This window comes from Vanacampus margaritifer, chromosome 11 (genome assembly GCF_051991255.1).
Source record: "Vanacampus margaritifer isolate UIUO_Vmar chromosome 11, RoL_Vmar_1.0, whole genome shotgun sequence".
Taxonomy (NCBI): Eukaryota; Metazoa; Chordata; class Actinopteri; order Syngnathiformes; family Syngnathidae; genus Vanacampus; species Vanacampus margaritifer.
Window position 1 is genome coordinate 1593034 of NC_135442.1, and position 17763 is coordinate 1610796.

At 43.4% G+C, this 17763-nt stretch overlaps 1 protein-coding gene across 4 annotated transcripts in view; it reads right to left on the reverse strand.

Moving 5' to 3' along the window:
• LOC144060296 (poly(rC)-binding protein 3) overlaps positions 1-17763 on the reverse strand; it is a 33535-nt gene that overhangs the window by 14448 nt on the left and 1324 nt on the right. For 3 of the 4 annotated variants that reach the window (XM_077579692.1, XM_077579690.1, XM_077579687.1), the window contains exons 2-7: positions 6523-6592; positions 6355-6402; positions 4624-4754; positions 4206-4374; positions 496-519; positions 388-420 (exon numbers count right to left, since the gene is read on the reverse strand). In XM_077579692.1, the coding sequence (XP_077435818.1) occupies positions 388-420; positions 496-519; positions 4206-4280 (132 nt within the window). In that variant the 5' untranslated portion in view covers positions 4281-4374; positions 4624-4754; positions 6355-6402; positions 6523-6592. Of the gene's footprint in view, positions 1-387; positions 421-495; positions 520-4205; positions 4375-4623; positions 4755-6354; positions 6403-6522; positions 6593-7530; positions 7602-17763 lie in introns of all 4 variants that reach the window. The other variant, XM_077579691.1, reaches the window with a different exon arrangement.

Genomic DNA, 17763 nt, shown 5'->3' on the forward strand with positions numbered 1-17763 from the left:
TGCTTACACGTCTGTGTGTGTGCGTGTGAGAATTTTCATCATTTGAAGACATTTGATTTATAAATATATGGTAACGTCCAATTTTACTAAGCAGGAACGGACAACAAATGCTATTTTTCTAATGTTCACGGTAGTTTAATTGAATCTTTTAAATTGTATCTATTAAATCTATTAAATTTGCGATCAATATGCAGGACACTTTGCTTAGTAAAACTGTTAATTTTACAGTTTGTCTTATTGTGTGTTTATACATTTTATTTCCTGGAGATGCAAATTTGGTAGAATGGCCCCTAAAACATGCACAGTTGTGTATAATGAGAAGCCTTCGTGAAAACATTACGTCCATTACTAAAGGATGGACCGTAAACGTTACACACTGAAACTCACCTCTTCGCGCATTTTTTTCACCGTTTCCCCTTTCTGGATGAAATACAAGAGCAAAATTTGAATATGCATCCAACGTACAGGATTCTTCGAGGATGTCAATGTACATACCTTTCCAATTATGCTTCCCACTTCCTACAATCAAAACACAAAAGAAAAAGTATTTCAACACAGACTTGCCTGCGCAATTCATTACAAATGGATTTTTCTTTCCCGCTGTGGTTCCAAAGGGAAGCTGAGGTCCGCTAGCCATTTGCATGTAAGTGGTCTGAGCTGATGGTGGCGCGGTGGGGAAAGGGCAAGGAAGCGGCGAGGAAGCGGCGAGGAAGCGACAAAGGAAGCGGCGAGGAAGCGGAGAGGAAGCGGCGAGGAAGCGGTGAGGAAGCGGCGAGGAAGCGACAAAGGAAGCGGCAAGGAAGCGGCAAGGAAGCGACAAAGGAAGCGACAAGGAAGCGGCGAGGAAGCGACAAAGGAAGCGGCAAGGAAGCGGCGAGGAAGCGGCAAGAAAGCGGCGAGGAAGCGGCGAGGAAGCGGCAAGGAAGCGGCAAGGAAGCAGGGAGGAAGCGGCGAGGAAGCGGCGAGGAAGCGGCGAGGAAGCGGCGAGGAAGCGGCGAGGAAGCGGCAAGGAAGCGGCAAGGAAGCGGCGAGGAAGCGGCGAGGAAGCGGCGAGGAAGCGGCAAGGAAGCGGCGAGGAAGTGGCAAGGAAGCAGCGAGGAAGCGGCGAGGAAGCGGCAAGGAAGCGGCGAGGAAGCGGTGAGGAAGCGGCGAGGAAGCGACAAAGGAAGCGGCAAGGAAGCAGCGAGGAAGCGGCAAGGAAGCGGCAAGGAAGCGGCAAGGAAGCGACAAAGGAAGCGACAAGGAAGCGGCAAGGAAGCGACAAAGGAAGCGACAAGGAAGCGGCGAGGAAGCGGCAAGAAAGCGGCGAGGAAGCGGCGAGGAAGCGGCAAGGAAGCGGCAAGGAAGCAGGGAGGAAGCGGCGAGGAAGCGGCGAGGAAGCGGCGAGGAAGCGGCAAGGAAGCGGCAAGGAAGCGGCAAGGAAGCGGCGAGGAAGCGGCGAGGAAGCGGCGAGGAAGTGACAAGGAAGCAGCGAGGAAGCGGCGAGGAAGCGGCGAGGAAGCGGCGAGGAAGCGGCGAGGAAGCGGCGAGGAAGCGACAAAGGAAGCGGCGAGGAAGCGGCAAGGAAGCGGCAAGGAAGCGGCAAGGAAGCGGCTCTGCGTGTCAACACAACAGTCCCTTCGGAAGTGCCTGCAAGGGTTGGTGGACGTCCAGTGTGACTTCAAAGCCGCAGGCTGCCATGCGCCCCGAGTAGATGTTAATATTCATGAATTATCCATCAGGCTTAAGAAAAATAAAAAAGCCGCCACACTTTATACTACAACTATTTATCCTTGACTTCTCTTTTTGCCCTTTTTATAAACGATTCAGGCCTGCCGAGGTCGTATTCAATTTGAGGCTTTATTTCTATACGTAGCGCATTTCATACAAATGTGCTGCTTCTCATAGTTGCAAAACAACATTTAAAGCAAAAATACAACATTCAAAGGTGAACAAATTCAAGACATTTGAAAAACAGACACATTTAAGACAAATATAAAGTAGTCTACTAAAATGGCTGAGTGCATCTTCCATTTGCGTGCAGCATAAGAGCTAAATGCCGCTTCACCATCTTTGCTTTGAACTCTGGGCTCCACTAATTGACCCAAGTCTGCAGACCTCACACCTCTACTTGCTTTATATTCATTCAGCATTTTTTTCAATGGATTGAGGATCCAAACCATTCAGTGATTCGTAGACCAGCAGCAGAATTTTAAAAATCGATTCTGCAGCTGACTGGAAGCTGATGTTAAACTCTTTAGGATATTAAAATTATGTGAACAGGTGATGAGCAGGCTCCCGCGCCAAGCTTTTTTTTTTTTTCGTAGCGAACCCTCAACGATCATCACACTGACGCCATGCAAAAAAAAATAAATAAATAAAAAAGCTTTGCAATTAAGGAAACCTCTTCAATCCAGAAGAGCTGCTTACACTTGGGGCTCATTTGGGCAAAATGGCTGACTTCCTGTTTAATTTGCACACACACACACACACACACATATATATATATATATATATATATATATAATGTTTTAGTCCATGTCCCCCCCGTTCCAAAATCCCATCTGTGCCACTGCTTGGCTTGCCCGTACGTGAGATTGCGAGGGTTAATGTTTGTTTGCCTGTTTGTGATTAACTGCTGACCTGCTGGGACTCCACGCGACCTTGCGCGGGATCAGCTAGAAATGGATAGATTGAAAGTTGGCTCGATGGATAGATGGATGGATCTAAGCACCACTTGAACCCGGCGCCAAACCCCACCAGAATACAGAACAGGCTTCCGACGTGGCAATGTTTGACAAACCAGCATTTACACTCACGTTCGCACCGACGGCCAATTCAGTCTTCAGTTATTGTGTTGTGCATCATTTTGGAAGGCGGTCGGAAGCACGAGAGGTACTCGGTGAATGATTTAGGTTCGTCGGATGTCAATTTTTCAGCGGGAGTGGTTCCGAAGATGAAGGAGGAACATCCCAAACGTATTTCAGTGGATCCGCATTGATGTCGACGGTACAGCAGAAAAGTCACAAGCACCTCAGCTATTCATTTTCAAGCAAAATATTGCTTTCAATCTTTTTGCTCATCCATCAGTTTCAGCTGGAAGAGTGTTGACAGAATTTAATATGAGCCACTGGGCCAATTCATTGAAAGGGCATTTCCAACAACTTGTTTTTCGTCCCTGAAGTCCTAACACTGGCACGCGCTGGCAAAGTATAACTCTCGCGTCAAAAAATACTCACAAAAAGGTCGTTTTTTTTCCCGATATCTTCAATCTGTAATGGAAAATGTCATCGCACAAATGAATTTGGAGAGCTTTTGTACTTTAACTCATTCACTCGCAGCCATTGTTACTGAAGCAACCCACCTGGTTGATCTCTTATACTCTGCTGTCACCTGCTGGTCGTTTTTTGTCATAACTAACATTGCTGGCTTTAAGCTGTTCAGGTCAGAGACTGCATCAAAGCTATGCAATAGCATACAAAATATAAATAAATACCTTTTGGGGACCATGGCAATATTTACAATTGAATGTTTTTAATACGTTTTTTAGAGTTAATAATGAATTGCAAATGTTGTTTTCATTAGAAAACACAAGATGTTACAGTATTGTGTCTGCTCACACACAATCTGGAAAGGTGGAGGTGTGAAGCGGACTGCACGGATTTCCAAGCCCAACCTTTGACCCCCCCCTGTGAGGCCGCATGCTGTTTCTTTCTTTCCTCCGTTGACCGACTGTCCGTGTCTGTCTGTAGCATGCATATTGATCAGCTCATTTGCATATAGGAAGATACAAGACCCCCCACTTGGCCAGACTTTCCAGATGACCTCATTGTAAAGATAATAAATGCCGCAACTAACTTTGTTTTCAGGTTGGTTCAGGTATTCTCAAAAATAGCTAAATTAATGCAAAAAAAATAAATAAATACTGCAGTCCTGCTTGCCACCCAATTATTTGAGCCCCCTGGAACTTAGCCTGTTTTGAGGGGGCGGTCCTGTTTCATAAAAATGAGCCACTGTTTTTTTGGGAGACGTAGTTAGGGTGTTGTAATTAGGCAAAACGGCTACTCGTTATGAAAGCAGAAGACGGAGAATTTTCACTCACAGTGGCAGCACTTCACACACTGGTCAACAATGAATGTGGCACATGCAGTGCACATATTCCACATTGATATTTTTGGACCTTTGCTCCGTCCTTAAAGAAAGCACTTTTGTTGGAGTTGGCTTACTTTTCCGTGCATGAGGAGACGGATGGTGAGGGTGACATTGAGGCCGCCCTCCGACTGGACTTGGGTCGACTCCATGGCGAGACCGGTTGATGTTGCTGAAATGGGGCGGGAGGGGGGCGGGGTCTTCAAAAGGAGATGGAGTATGATGGGATGCCGGCCAGCTCGGCACCTGCCAAACATCGCACGGAGACGTCCAAATATTCAAGCTCAACCATTTCAACAGCCAAATATTTACATTTCACTGGCCAGGAAATATCAAACGTGAATGGCAGTTAACGAAACGCAGTCGTTCTCAAACTGGGGTCCAAGGGACAGTTTTTTTTTCACGATCGTCACAGTCGCTTTAAATATAGCAATAATGACACATTTTTGAGCAGAGGTTCCAAGCAAAGGATCTCAAACCAATATCGCTACTCACCAGATTTTCTGCTTGTGATGTTTTCCAAGGTCATAAAGGTCAGCAGAGTTGGGATTTTGACTTTGACAGCGTTCAGCCCATCAGCTGTTGGACTTCCTCTTTCCAAGTTGATTAGCAGCCCATGCTAACGTCTGTCACATTGAAACACAAACGATCAAAATGATGAGCAGCCCACGCAGCTCGTCAAATTCCAAAAATGGTGCTTTGCTTGACTTTCATTGTTGTGCACTCGGGAATTTGCGACGTTGACATTATTTGTCAGCAAAACAACAACTTCACATCACTCCTATTCTTCGGCTTCTTTATTGGATTCCAGAATCCTGCAGATTATTTTGGAGTCGGCCAAACTCTCTCTCTCAACGGCTCTGCCGACAGATGGTGCTACTGCCCTCTAATGGATTATCCGTGCAATGCATGTGTCAGATCGTATACGTCAGGGCTTTAATGTTATACTCATTAAATAGAGAGCTGAAAACGTCTTGTATTTAATATAATACGTTTGGCTTTATAGGGTTAACTGCATGTATCGTGATTTCTTCTTTCCCCGTTTCTTGTGTACACTTGAGCTCATTAGGTTACGATAAACGTAACTAGACTCGTGTTAAATGCATACTCGTGTTCAATCCATCCAGTGAGCTTACTCACTCTCAATCCAGACGACGGAAAGGCCTCATTTGCATTTAAATACGTAGACTGTTGAGAGCAGCATTAGGGCAATTTGTGACAAATGAACGTGGCTTTGATGACATGGCAGTCGTCACTTCCAGGGGCGACACAAGTGCTTTTGTTTGCATACACAAACAGGGTCTACGTGGGGTCTTTCTTTGTACCTCGTATTACTTATTGCTAATCTGTATAAAGAAAATACAATATCTTCACTTTGTTTTTACAGCACTTATGACACGAATAATTCGTCCTTCCACTAAACACAATATTGTGATTGCCTTCATGGAATGCGAATGAAGCAGATCCCGCCATCTGTTTTCATCGCTCGACTGTCAAGAAGCGAGTCAAACCGACATCCATCTACCTCGCGGCTCTGCGGATGTCATGTGACCAACCTAAGAAAACAGCTGAGTTGTGATGTTCAAAATGCAAGCCCGAAGGCAGTAGAGGACAAAATGGAAGGCGGCCTCGCGAGTTGGATGAAAACAGAGAGATTAAAGTTAAATGATTGTCACAACCACTTAAGTGGGGCCAAATTCTTTTCTCCGCATTCGAGCCATCCCCCGAGGGAGCGGTGAGCAGCAGCAGCAGCAGGAACCTCTGCCTGATTCTGATTAGGGAGTTGGAACGAAACAGCCCAACTTAACATGGGCCTATTTAATGCATAGCAGGACAGACGAAACAGATTTACTCTCGTTAATATACACTGAGTAGCCTACTATTTACCTTCCTGATATGAAATAAGTGAACTTATATTTTGACAGTTTTGTTGTACTATATTTATTTATTTTTGCCTTCAAGGTAAGCAATATGGTGCTGACTGCATCAAAAGTCAGCATGGTGTGCAATGGGTTTGCATGTCTGCCTCACAGTTTGCGGGTTTGATTCTCCACTTTGCACGTTCATCCCGCATTTGCATGGATTTTTCTCCTGGGCCGCATTTCCAGAAACGTGTTACGCGCATGTTAGCTTCATTGAAGACTGTCTAGAAGTGTTCATGTGATGTAGGCAGTAATTGCCCGCACTCAGGGTGCCACAAATCCCCTTGCCGTCACTACCGCTTACTTTGGTGTGCTTTCCCACTGGAAAATGGTCCAATCAGGTTGAAAATATCTGCGAAAGAGGACAGACACGAGAAGATAAATGTCAAGTACATTTCTTTGGCAATGAATCAGGGTTATTGTTTATGTTGAGGCAAATGTGTTATTCTTCTTATGAATGAGACTTCCTTACATGGTGAATGTGGGTTGTTCTGCAGACAGTCAAGGCGACTCCTGGGTGGCAATGAGGAGGAGAGGCGAGTCTGTGAATGAAGCAAAGCAGTTCGCTTGAAAATGTTCTGCTTCGTAGCGCCATCTATGGGCCACTTTCAAGTACATGCACACTTCTGGAGAATCTGCATGCAGCAGCCTTTCCACGCGATGCCTCATTTTGCAGCAGGATGTTGCTGCCCTCTTTTGGCCTTTTACCAGAAATGCACCTTTTTTTCCCCCACAGTGACGTAATATTGGCACTATATAAATACTGTACATTTCTGTCAGATTGAGAAAAATAGACAATGGGAAATTACTTATTTAACACATTTTTTTTTTTTAATTTTTAAAAAAATAAACATGCTATAAAAAATGATGTGAATAACATTCTAACACCTATTACTATTAAATACATTTGATATATATCCTTGAGGTCAAATTGACCAGAGCAATTTCCATCTCCAGAAAATAATAGAATTGTTTGCCTGTGTATGTATTACTTAGTTTTACTTTGTAGACCACCTAAATAGGCCTGCACATAGTGTATATGTTATCAACTAAAAAGGGCATCAGGGTCAAAAAGGTCACCTATTCAACATGTACAGGACATTGAAAATTTGTGATCATGTTCATTGTATGTCCCCATTAAATTAGGAAAACATTTAGAGACCTCAATTCTCCTGCAATGTTTGTTTCTGGGGTACAGCAATAATGTCCTCGGGTCAAAGTGTCACCAAGAAGAAAATATCTCCAAAGTATGGATAACATGGAGAATAACATGTTGGCTTGCAAATACTTGCTTCTAAAAAATGTATTAAATGGGTCAATTTGACCCGCAATATACGGTAATAGGAGAGTTAAGTAACCAGTACTGAAGTGGTACTTAAGTATAGTTTGGAGTTGCATAGTCCTCTGTGACCTATTCCTCCAAAAGCACAAGACAGGAAGGGAATAATGTGCATAATCTTCACCCTCCCAACACACACACATTAAGATAATCCTCAGAAGCAGCCATCTGATTTCCCCTCAGCTTTCGGAGTGGTTGGCGTGCGGAGGTCCCTGTGGGTAAAAAGTCTATTATCAGCCAGTGTGAAAGTCAATGAATGGGCCCCCGCTGCGGCCCCCTGACACCTTTCATATTTAATGACCAAGAAGGCTCATGCTCATTCTCCTTAGCGTGGCTCTTATGCTCATTAAATATCACCACAGCATCTTCACCTCAGATTTCATCTTCTCAAGGACTTGGCCACACCCCCAAATCGAATGCACACATTTTGTTTGTTTGAACAAATTGTAGGTAAGACATAAAAGGTTGGTTTGGATAGAAGGAGGACAGACACAGTGTTGAGTATTGAACAAACGGCAACGAAATACAATAAACACATTAAGCACATTCTTTAGATGACCTGCCAAAGGCCACAACTGATGTCGTCACTCTTCGCACAAAGTGGCTAACGTTTAGCTAATTAACAGTCGGCCAACTGAATATCCTCATTCGCTCCCTTCCATGCCACTCAACAGGCCGGCGGCGCCTTTTAAAGTCACACATATATTCAAGGTCACAGAGCCAACTGTGTTCAAATTTGAGGACGGAGATTAGAAATAATACCTGCACCTCACGAGGTGCTGGAATTTTGTGTAGGCCCTGTAGAGCCAGGGTATAATTTTTTTTTTTTTTTTTTTTTTAGTAACCTGTAGTAAAATACTCATCTGTACCCACAGTTAACTAATCTGTTCCCACAGTTTATTAATCTGTTCCCACAGTTTATTAATCTGTTCCCACAGTTTATTAATCTGTACCCATAGTTTACTAATCTGTACCCATAGTTTACTAATCTGTTCCCACAGTTTACTAATCTGTTCCCACAGTTTATTAATCTGTTCCCACAATTTATTAATCTGTTCCCACAGTTTACTAATCTGTTCCCACAGTTTACTAATCTGTTCCCACAATTTATTAATCTGTGCCCACAGTTTACTAATCTGTTCCCACAGTTTACTAATCTGTTCCCACAGTTTACTAATCTGTTCCCACAGTTTATTAATCTGTTCCCACAATTTATTAATCTGTGCCCACAGTTTACTAATCTGTTCCCACAGTTTACTAATCTGTTCCCACAGTTTACTAATCTGTACCCATAGTTTACTAATCTGTTCCCACAGTTTACTAATCTGTTCCCACAGTTTACTAATCTGTACCCATAGTTTACTAATTTGTTCCCACTGTTTAGCAATCTGTAGTAATCTGTGGGAACAGCAAAAAATAAATAAATTTTCATACACTGGCACCAGAGGGGCTCCGTAGAATTTATTTACATGTACCCTCAAAATACTGTATATACAAACAATCTTATTGCAGAGGATAGTCTAGAAAGAAACCGTGACGAACAATGTGGGATTACTGTATTTAGCAAAAAGATGTGCCGAATATTCCACCAGACATGTAATGTCCCGGTAAATATTTTTGCACACACAGTCACGCAACCCGAATCCTGAGAGCAGAGGAAATGCTTAAGTGTACAAACACTCTCCGAAAAGAACCACGCAGCAATCTGCGGTCACTTTGCGTGCATAAAGGCCACTCGCAGGAGCTTAGCCGCAGTCATCAAACCCAGCAAACGCCGCCTCGCTGCAATCCTAACCCTGAGAAGCGGCGCACAGACCATCGCTCAAGTCGGGCTTGTGGCCTAAGACTCGGCTTTGAAGTCATTGAGAGGGAAGAGATTGATTGTGCGGGAGATGACTGGGCCTTGTCGTTGATGATGAGGCATTAGTCATGCTGTATTTCATGTGCTCCAGCTTTCCCCACTGCGGCCTTGGAGGGATTTTTGGGGCTTTCAAAGTCAGAAGCGCCTCCCAAGCCAACTCAAAACTCAGTAAGGGATGATAAAGGCCTAATCCAGACAACATTCAAACAGCAATAGTAGGGTTTTTTTTTTTACCAGCGAACCCAAACCTCAGCTATTTTTTGCAGCTCTGTACATTTCTCACAAGATTCTCCTTTAGGTGGCGCCAAAGCTGTCGCTAGTCAGAAATACACAACTTGACACTAAATCTTTGTCCAAGTTATGGAGAGTCTTTACTGTATGCGTGCAATTTGCTTTCCCAACTCATTCAGTTGTTTAAGTTGACATTCGTCAACTGGAACCAACTTCCATTCATAAAAATCTAATGAGGGAGAGAATTGCAACCAAATTGGAAGTTGGACAAGTTCAAATGCCTCACATTCAAACAGAACATGTTTATGTGGGTCGTTGACGGATCAGGATTTCACCGGACCCAGCACAGTTCATTTATTATAAACACAAAATATGTCTTACCATTATCTACAATTTGGGACATTTATCATGGAAAAGATTTCTACAAAGTCACACCATAAGGAAGCACACCTGGACAGCTGATTGGTCGACACGTGGAGCGGCTAACGGGAACAAATGGAAACAAAAACCTCATGAGCGAAAGTGAGAAACAAAATCGAAGCAAAACAAAGCTAATAAAAACACAGATCATTGGGAACTTTGCTTTGAAAACGACTGGCAGGACAAAATATTGCAAAACAGTCAAATCTTCTGCCTTTAGCTCACATTTTTATTGTTGTTGCAAAAAATAATATTTTTTAAATTAATCAACTTAATCAGTTATCAGAGGTTTTTTTTCTCCTAGTCTGTAAAAATCCGTCTCGATCGCAGGCCCTGTTATGAAGTTCCGAGCTTTGTCGTGAGCATAAAACCCGCATACAATATATTTATTTCAAAAATAGCAAGAGAAATGAAGACAAATGCTATTAAAGGACATTCCATTTGATCTGAAAAAAAAAAAACCTTGAGTGCCCATCCAGAAGCGTCGCAACCACACAAAGGCCCGATAATTCATAGACATATTTCCATAATCCTCCGTTTAACACCGATATCCTTTGTATGACCCCCCGATTGGCGCCATGCAGCCGCCATTCCGCGTGTGCGTATTGCACGTCAGGTTAGGTGCGAAAAGCAATTGGCCGGGCTTCAAGCCGAGATGGAATTGCCGGTTATATATCTTGATGCCGGGCATATTTATGTCCGGAGAGGCCGGCTTGTTCTGCCGGATCATCACGGTTACTGGCAAGTACTTAAGACAGGGGGGCCAGGGGGGGGGGGGGGGGGGGGGGGGGTTGGTGGGGGGTGTTCAGGGTGCTTCCGCTCTGAGATAACAAGACTGCCGAGAAATTATACACAATAGATGGAGATTGTTTAAGCTATTTTTGCTGTGTAATTTTCAACGAGACATTAATTGAAGACTATTAAACAGCCTTGTGTGTGTGTGTGTGTGTGTGTGTGTGTGGGGGGGGGGGGGGGGGGGGGTACTGAGCCCTGCCATGAAAAGCGTGAAAACATGAGTCATTTATTCCTGCCACCCAAAAAAAAAAAACCATGATTTCTAATTGTGTTTATTAATAGTTTAAACTAGACTTTACAACAATCTGATCATCTGGATTGGGATTGGTCGAAATTTTGCATTTGATGCTAAATCGGTGATCGGCTGTAATGTCGTCATTTGCCTGATCGATCAAGATCAAGATCGACATCACAAGGTATTTTGTTTAGTTTTTTTCCTCATGCATTTGAATTGATGTCAATGATATGTGGGTTTTTTGCTCTTTGTGGGCGGGGCCAGTCCTTATAGCCCACGAATAAAGTAAATTTAGATATATACAATATCATTTTGAAGTGCTGCCTCCACAGGTGAAAATGATTTTATTGTCTCGATGTGGACTCGCTTTCATTTCCACACTTGCGCAAATCAAAAGTTGCTTGCTTAAGTTAAGCTCCGGTCGCCGTGGTAACGGAAGCTGTACTCAGCAAGGGGGCGAACATTTGCTGGTTTTAGTGAGACAGGACCGCCCCCACAAAACAGTCCAAGTTCTGGCAGGCTAAAGAAATCATTTACTCTAATAAGACACCTGGCTGCTGTTTGAATTGTGGGGAATGAAAACATCAAATGTCTCCCTTGAAGCGTTAATGCGCAAGAGAAATGCAGAGTGCGCGTTTATCTGCTCAAAAGCCTTTCCGGTTCGTTTTCAGAATGGCACAAAGTCATTATGGGTTTCATTTCAGTGTGCGTGCGTGCGTGCGTGCGTGCGTGCGTGCGTGGGTCAGGGGAAACCTAATATCCCGTCGTTTGACTAAGCAGCGTTTGACATCCTCACACCTTCAGTAAAGAGACGAGTGGGCTTTGAAGTCTCAGTCTTAAAACCTCCTAATCCCAAAGACGGGGGAAACATGAACAACCTCCAACATGCAAATGTTTCATTTTGTCAGCAGCGACTCACGGTTAAAGCACTTTCCCACACTAAACATTAAATTGCTTTTCCATGGCTTGCAGATTGTCATGCTTATAAGAATAAATAAACACAACAAGTTGTTGTTTTTCTCCATGTATTGATTGTGAGATGATACGACTGCAACAACGTCATAAAGTTTGATCCTGCAGGATGACAAGAGGGAATTAGCACAAGGATCACGTTTCATCGAGTGCTACGAAGGAAGGGAATGTCCTCATCTGGCAAAAACATTCAAACTTTTAGCATGGATTTGTTTGGCTCAGGATTCAAGCTTGGTTTGAAGCCAGGGTTTGTTTAAGCTAAACCATTTTTTTGAAATCATTTTTAAAAAACTAGTTTCAGGCCATTCCAATTTTGAACCATAACCCACGATTAATCGCAAATTTTATATCGGTTCTAAATGTGCAATAAAATATTTTTTTCTACGTTTTCATACTCTTGTTCACGTAAAAGTGGATTTTTTAAAAAATATAAATATGGCTGCATCTTTTCATAATGACTCATAAAATAGAGTTACAATTAAAAAGCTGTACCGTACTGTAAAAAATGAGTGTGAGATAGATTTGTGTTGGTCATTTTTCTGCCACTAGATGGCATAATTGCATTTGAAAGATGTTGGTGACCGCTCAGTGCAGTTTTTTTTTCGTATTAATTTCTTTTAAAATCGTAAACTACAACTTGACCCCAGTCTCCACAAATATATGCGTTATTATTAAATGCATCGCAGCTAAATATTGACGTGGATGTGTCCGCTGCATTGCGACTGGAATTCCCCCAGTACAGGTTTTCCAAGTAAGTTAATCGTGCGTTAAAACAATTAGTGGTGTTAAGGAAACTTTAAATTAACTCAAAATTAATTTAAAAAAAAAAACATTTCAGGTGTGTTACTTTTCTGGGGCCCTGGCTGGAAATTCCCGATGGTCAGTGCGCCCCCTGGTGTCAGATGTCGTCAGCACCGAAACTGATATCTGCTGTCGGTACTCTGTATTTATTAGTATTTTCAGGCAAAAGATGGACTGGAAACACGTGGACTCGGCAAAGTCCTCGTTTAGTGAACACCACATTCCAGAGAGGAGGCCGTCGTAGCACGTAGTGAAGAAACAAGCCAGGCAGCGAAGGGGGAGAAAACTGCAGCGCTGCACACCAGGTCTAGTGCAACATCGCAGTCGTGGCTCTGACACACTTTCAGCCTCTTAAATTAATAATGCGGAACGACTGGTGGCTAAAAAATACTTCTCCTTTCCATAGAACAACAGAAGAGATCAAAGGAAGCAGGTAGGGAAGAAAAACGGTAGAAAACTGTGACACAATCATTTTGGGCCTTCTTTGGGCGTTTGTGGAGCTTTTTTTTGGGTGAATCGAGTGGTTCGAGCCTTGCTCAAAATACCACATGATTTCTTAAACACACCCCAGGGCGATGTCTCTGAAATTTTTAGTGATTAATGAATTAGGCGGCGGTGGAGGGGAGGGAGGGAGGAAGAAGGCTAATGGGATTTTAAGCTCTCCTTCGCTGACTACACAGCAGAGGCAAGCTTCATGTGAGAGCGTTTTCTCAAGCTCCTCAAGTACACACCACCTTTTATTACGTCGGCTTAAGCACACGCGGCTGCACTCGCGCTGACTTGGCGGCCTCGTCGGGAGCTAAAAATAAAAGGGCGGGGGAAAGAAAATGGTTGCGTTTCAGTTATTCTGACATGTCTTTGGGCCAATGAGATGAGAAGATGAAACTCATTCAAGTCCATCTATTCATTTTCATTAGGCACGCAAGCGACTGGATGATGGGGGTTCACCCTGGAACGATCACCAGCCCACTTTCGGACCATTCAGAGTCTTCAGCTCAACGTGTATGGCAAAGCCGATTATTCAACATTGAAAAGCTACATTTGACTCTCCAGAATGAACATTGCGGTATCAACAACATCTGCGTACGTGCGTACTGACACATTCGGGTTACACGTCCTCATATCCAATAACAGAAGTGATCATTTATTTTCATGTATCCGTTTTTTTTCCAGCACTTTTGACGTAATAGCAGAAGGAGGCGTCTCCACAAGACACAACAAATAAAAGATGGGACGTGTGGTCTGCCAATTAGGAAATGCAATTAAGCGCCAACCGGTCTACATATATTCATTTTATTCTACAAGGTTAATGTTTTTTTATGTACGGACCCATTTCTTGTTTACCACCATCGCACATGCACGCAAGTACATGATATGTTTAAGGTTAATGTTTTGCCATTGGGATTATTTACTGTTTTTGTCCGCGTGCTTCAGGGCTGAATAATAAATCAACATCATCATCCACTTGATGTTTGTGCTGCTTAAAGTTGCACCAGTGCCAGGAAACCAAATGTTTAAAATGCGTGTACATACTTTAGGCCTACCTTAACTCTTTGACTGCCAAAAACGTTAAATAACGTTTAGTAAAATCCTATGGAGGAGTGCCAAAGACGTTAAAAGACGTTTTTTTTTTTCAAAACAGGTGAAACTAACCATTTTCTATTGTTGATTACTCAAAAACGGAATAAGGTAGAAACAAACTTTTTTTTCTGATGGAAGATGAGAGTCCAATCTTTTTTTGGCAGTATGTGCGTTTCCATAGTCCAAACACATAATTTTCTATGGACCTTGAAAGATCAGTCAAAATGCTTAAAATCGGCTGGCACCCACGGCATGCATCCCTTTTCTGAAAACGTCTGGCAGTCAAAGAGTTAATAAGAACGTGCTTGACATTTTTAAATGATGGATTAACCGAACTAAATGTGAAAAAATAAAATAAGATATTTTCTTTGCACACTTAAATGCGGTCAGTGGCACCAATTTGACGATAGCGAGGTTTTGGTTCTGGACAAAGAAAGTAGCAGTTGCAGGTGGGCGGCATTGCTGGCTTTTGTTGCTTTCCTTCTCAAGGCCCTGCTGGGGCCAATCTGTTGGTCAGGCGCTGCTCGCCGGTGGACTCCACAACCTCGCCAGCATGCTGCGAGGACTCCCAAACACACGGACAAAAGGACAGCTTGCTCGGCTCTTCAAACCTTCGGAGCTGTAATTTGTCCTAACGACTGCTCTCAACTACAACAACGCGGACCAGGATCAAATATCTTTCGCTGGCCTGTGAGAAATGATCCAAGTTCACTTAATTCATCTGAAAGTGACTATTATTTACTGAAATAAAAGTTTCTTTGTTGATCTATATATGCCAGCGACGTATACTGCACAATTAAATGTATTTCCACTCGATGGCAGAGGGTCCAATTTAACTTTGTTTTAGGGTATCTAATTGTCTTCGCTTGGAATGAATTATACATGGAGGAAATCATCTCAAGTCTAAATAGTAATGGATCTCTTTTATATCAGACAAGCACAACTAAGGCGTTCCACACCCTGTGGAGTGGACTCGGACAACAACACTCTCTGGCTACTGTTCTCCAAGTCCATAAAAGAACTTGAAAGCCAGGCTGGCTGGATTGGGTCTAAATAAAGCCCCCGGACGGCACCGCATGAATCTCTGTGTCACTGATCCCGCCCGTCTCTGCTTTCCCAGACAACAGGTTCGCCTCGCGCGAGCTGTCAACCGAGCTCGCCGCGCTCTTTTCAATGCGGAATGAAGGCGAAAGCGGGAGGAATTGCCAGCGAGAGGAGATGACGCTCATCACTCGAGTGCCGTGGCTTAGCCTAAGAGGCTTGAATAATCAGAATGTTAAGCTGTCAGGGTGTGCGCACGCACTCACCTACCGCGCGCTTACAAACTCCTGGCTGCTTTTTAATCAAGTAAAAACGCTGAGAAGCAGCGGCGAGTGCCAAGAGCGCAGATTTGCAATACTTTTTTCTGACATCACCAGACATGATTTCACTGTAAGCAGCTAACGCAAAACACGTCATTCCCAGTTTTGTTACAAGTAAATCATCACTTTTGCTTCAGAGATTTTTTGGCCGACTCAGATGAACAATTTGTATGATTAATAACGTGTCTGTCTATTTTCAAAATGAAAAACCGGAACACTACAATCAATCATCGTCAATCTGTTGACCAGTAGTTGTGTTTTTACTTTAGCTAATGCTAAATGCTATCGCCGTTGACATTTCAAAAACTGTAAAAAAAAAATAATAAAAAATAAAAAAAGTCAATACACTCACAGTTGTCCAACCTCTTTTTCATGGTCCTGGCAGCTGTTGGAAGCTAGCTGTGTTGTTGACCTCCCGCATTGCAACATTGGAAATATGTCGCCAGAACCACATTAGGCTAGTAGCACTACATTTCTCTTGATTCTTAGACACAGAAGCAGAAAGTAGTTCTAGCTCTGGTATGACGATTAGACGAGGATGAGGATGAGGATGCAAACGTGAATGTGAAAGTAAATAAGAAGGAATTTAACAGTTGAGCCTGGCAAAATGGCGACACAAGGCTCAAAAACAGGACTGCTGTAGCTCATGCTACATTTAGAAAGCGGCACACAATACAAACTGACAAACATATCTGCTAGGCTGGCGTCCTTAATACGCATCCATGATCCAATATTCGGCCCCAGAACACACGTGTGCGGCCGTTTGATCTTAACGGCACGCTTGACCTGCGACCAACAATAACATTTACTTGCCACTTTACCACTGGAGTTTTTCCACGCGCCAGTGTGCATTAGCAAGTATAAAAATAGCTCTCAGGCGGGGGTCAACGGGCTGCCCTATTTATGACCACACTTAACCAGCCACACGCAGCAAGGAAGCGTCGACCTCGCACCGTTTCCACCACTTCTTTAGCCTCTTTGACCAATATGTGCACCTTTCGTCATCTGGAGTGCCCTGATAGTCTTGAGATGTCTTCGTAACAAACATCCTGTGCCAGCGTTGTACGACTATCTGGACTGTGTCCCCTCACGTTGATTCTGGCGACCGTCTGACAAAAGCAGTGCGGATATTTCACCTGTTTACCGAAGTCGACTTTCATTTCGCACGCCGACAACAAATGTGATCAGCTTTCATGAATTGCGTTCCAGTCGGTACATCTGTGGCAGAAATTGAGGGGACGGTGTAAAACCGTCTGGACATGGCGAGCCACGCTCGTCGTCTGTGCTTACACACGCACACGCAGGCGTCACGCGGTGGATTTCCAGGGCACCAAAGTGCACAAGCAAGAGGGCGCAAATGTATCAACAAAGGATCATAAATATCTCATTGTGGAGGAGAGTTTGGGTACTTTCTTAAAAGCTTATCCTGAAAGAGCCAATATGAGGAAAGTGCATAAAAAAAAACTGTCAAATAGAAGCTGCTGATTATGGTTAGAGTTGCGAGCTCTGAGGAAGAATATAACGTTAGGGAAAAATCCCTATGGGCAATTTAGAGTCCTCGGTTAACCTAAGAGGACTTTTGGCAAAAGAAGCAGGGCACATCCTGGACCGGACTGCTTGCCCAAAGAACTGTGAACCTCAGAACACGAACTAACCACTCGCGTACTGTCAAGAACTGTTCCAAAGGGAGAAACTAAGAACTAAAATGTCTGTTAACACAAGTACTATATTAGCCTCTTCAGTTGGAATTTAACATAAGTCATCAATGTCGTCTTGTAGACCTTGAGATTTATCTCGTTCTCAAGACAAGACTCAAGACCACTCTCGGAATCTAGAGCATTTTTACTTGGTCTCGAAGAGGGTGGACTCGGGCTGGATTTGTGATCAAGACCGGTTAAGACCAATCCAGCACTACAGCAATTAGTGAGAAAACGCAGAATGCAGGTGTTGCCTGGAGCGCCATTTCAAAAGCAACTGAGAAGAATTTGTTTTTCTCGCAAATGTCGATAAGAAAAAGATACTGGTCATTTTGCTCTGTTTTTTTTGTTGCCATTGTGATTTTTCTTTGCAGTCTTGGTCTTGTCTCAGTCTCGACATGCAAGTCAAGGTCTTTTCTT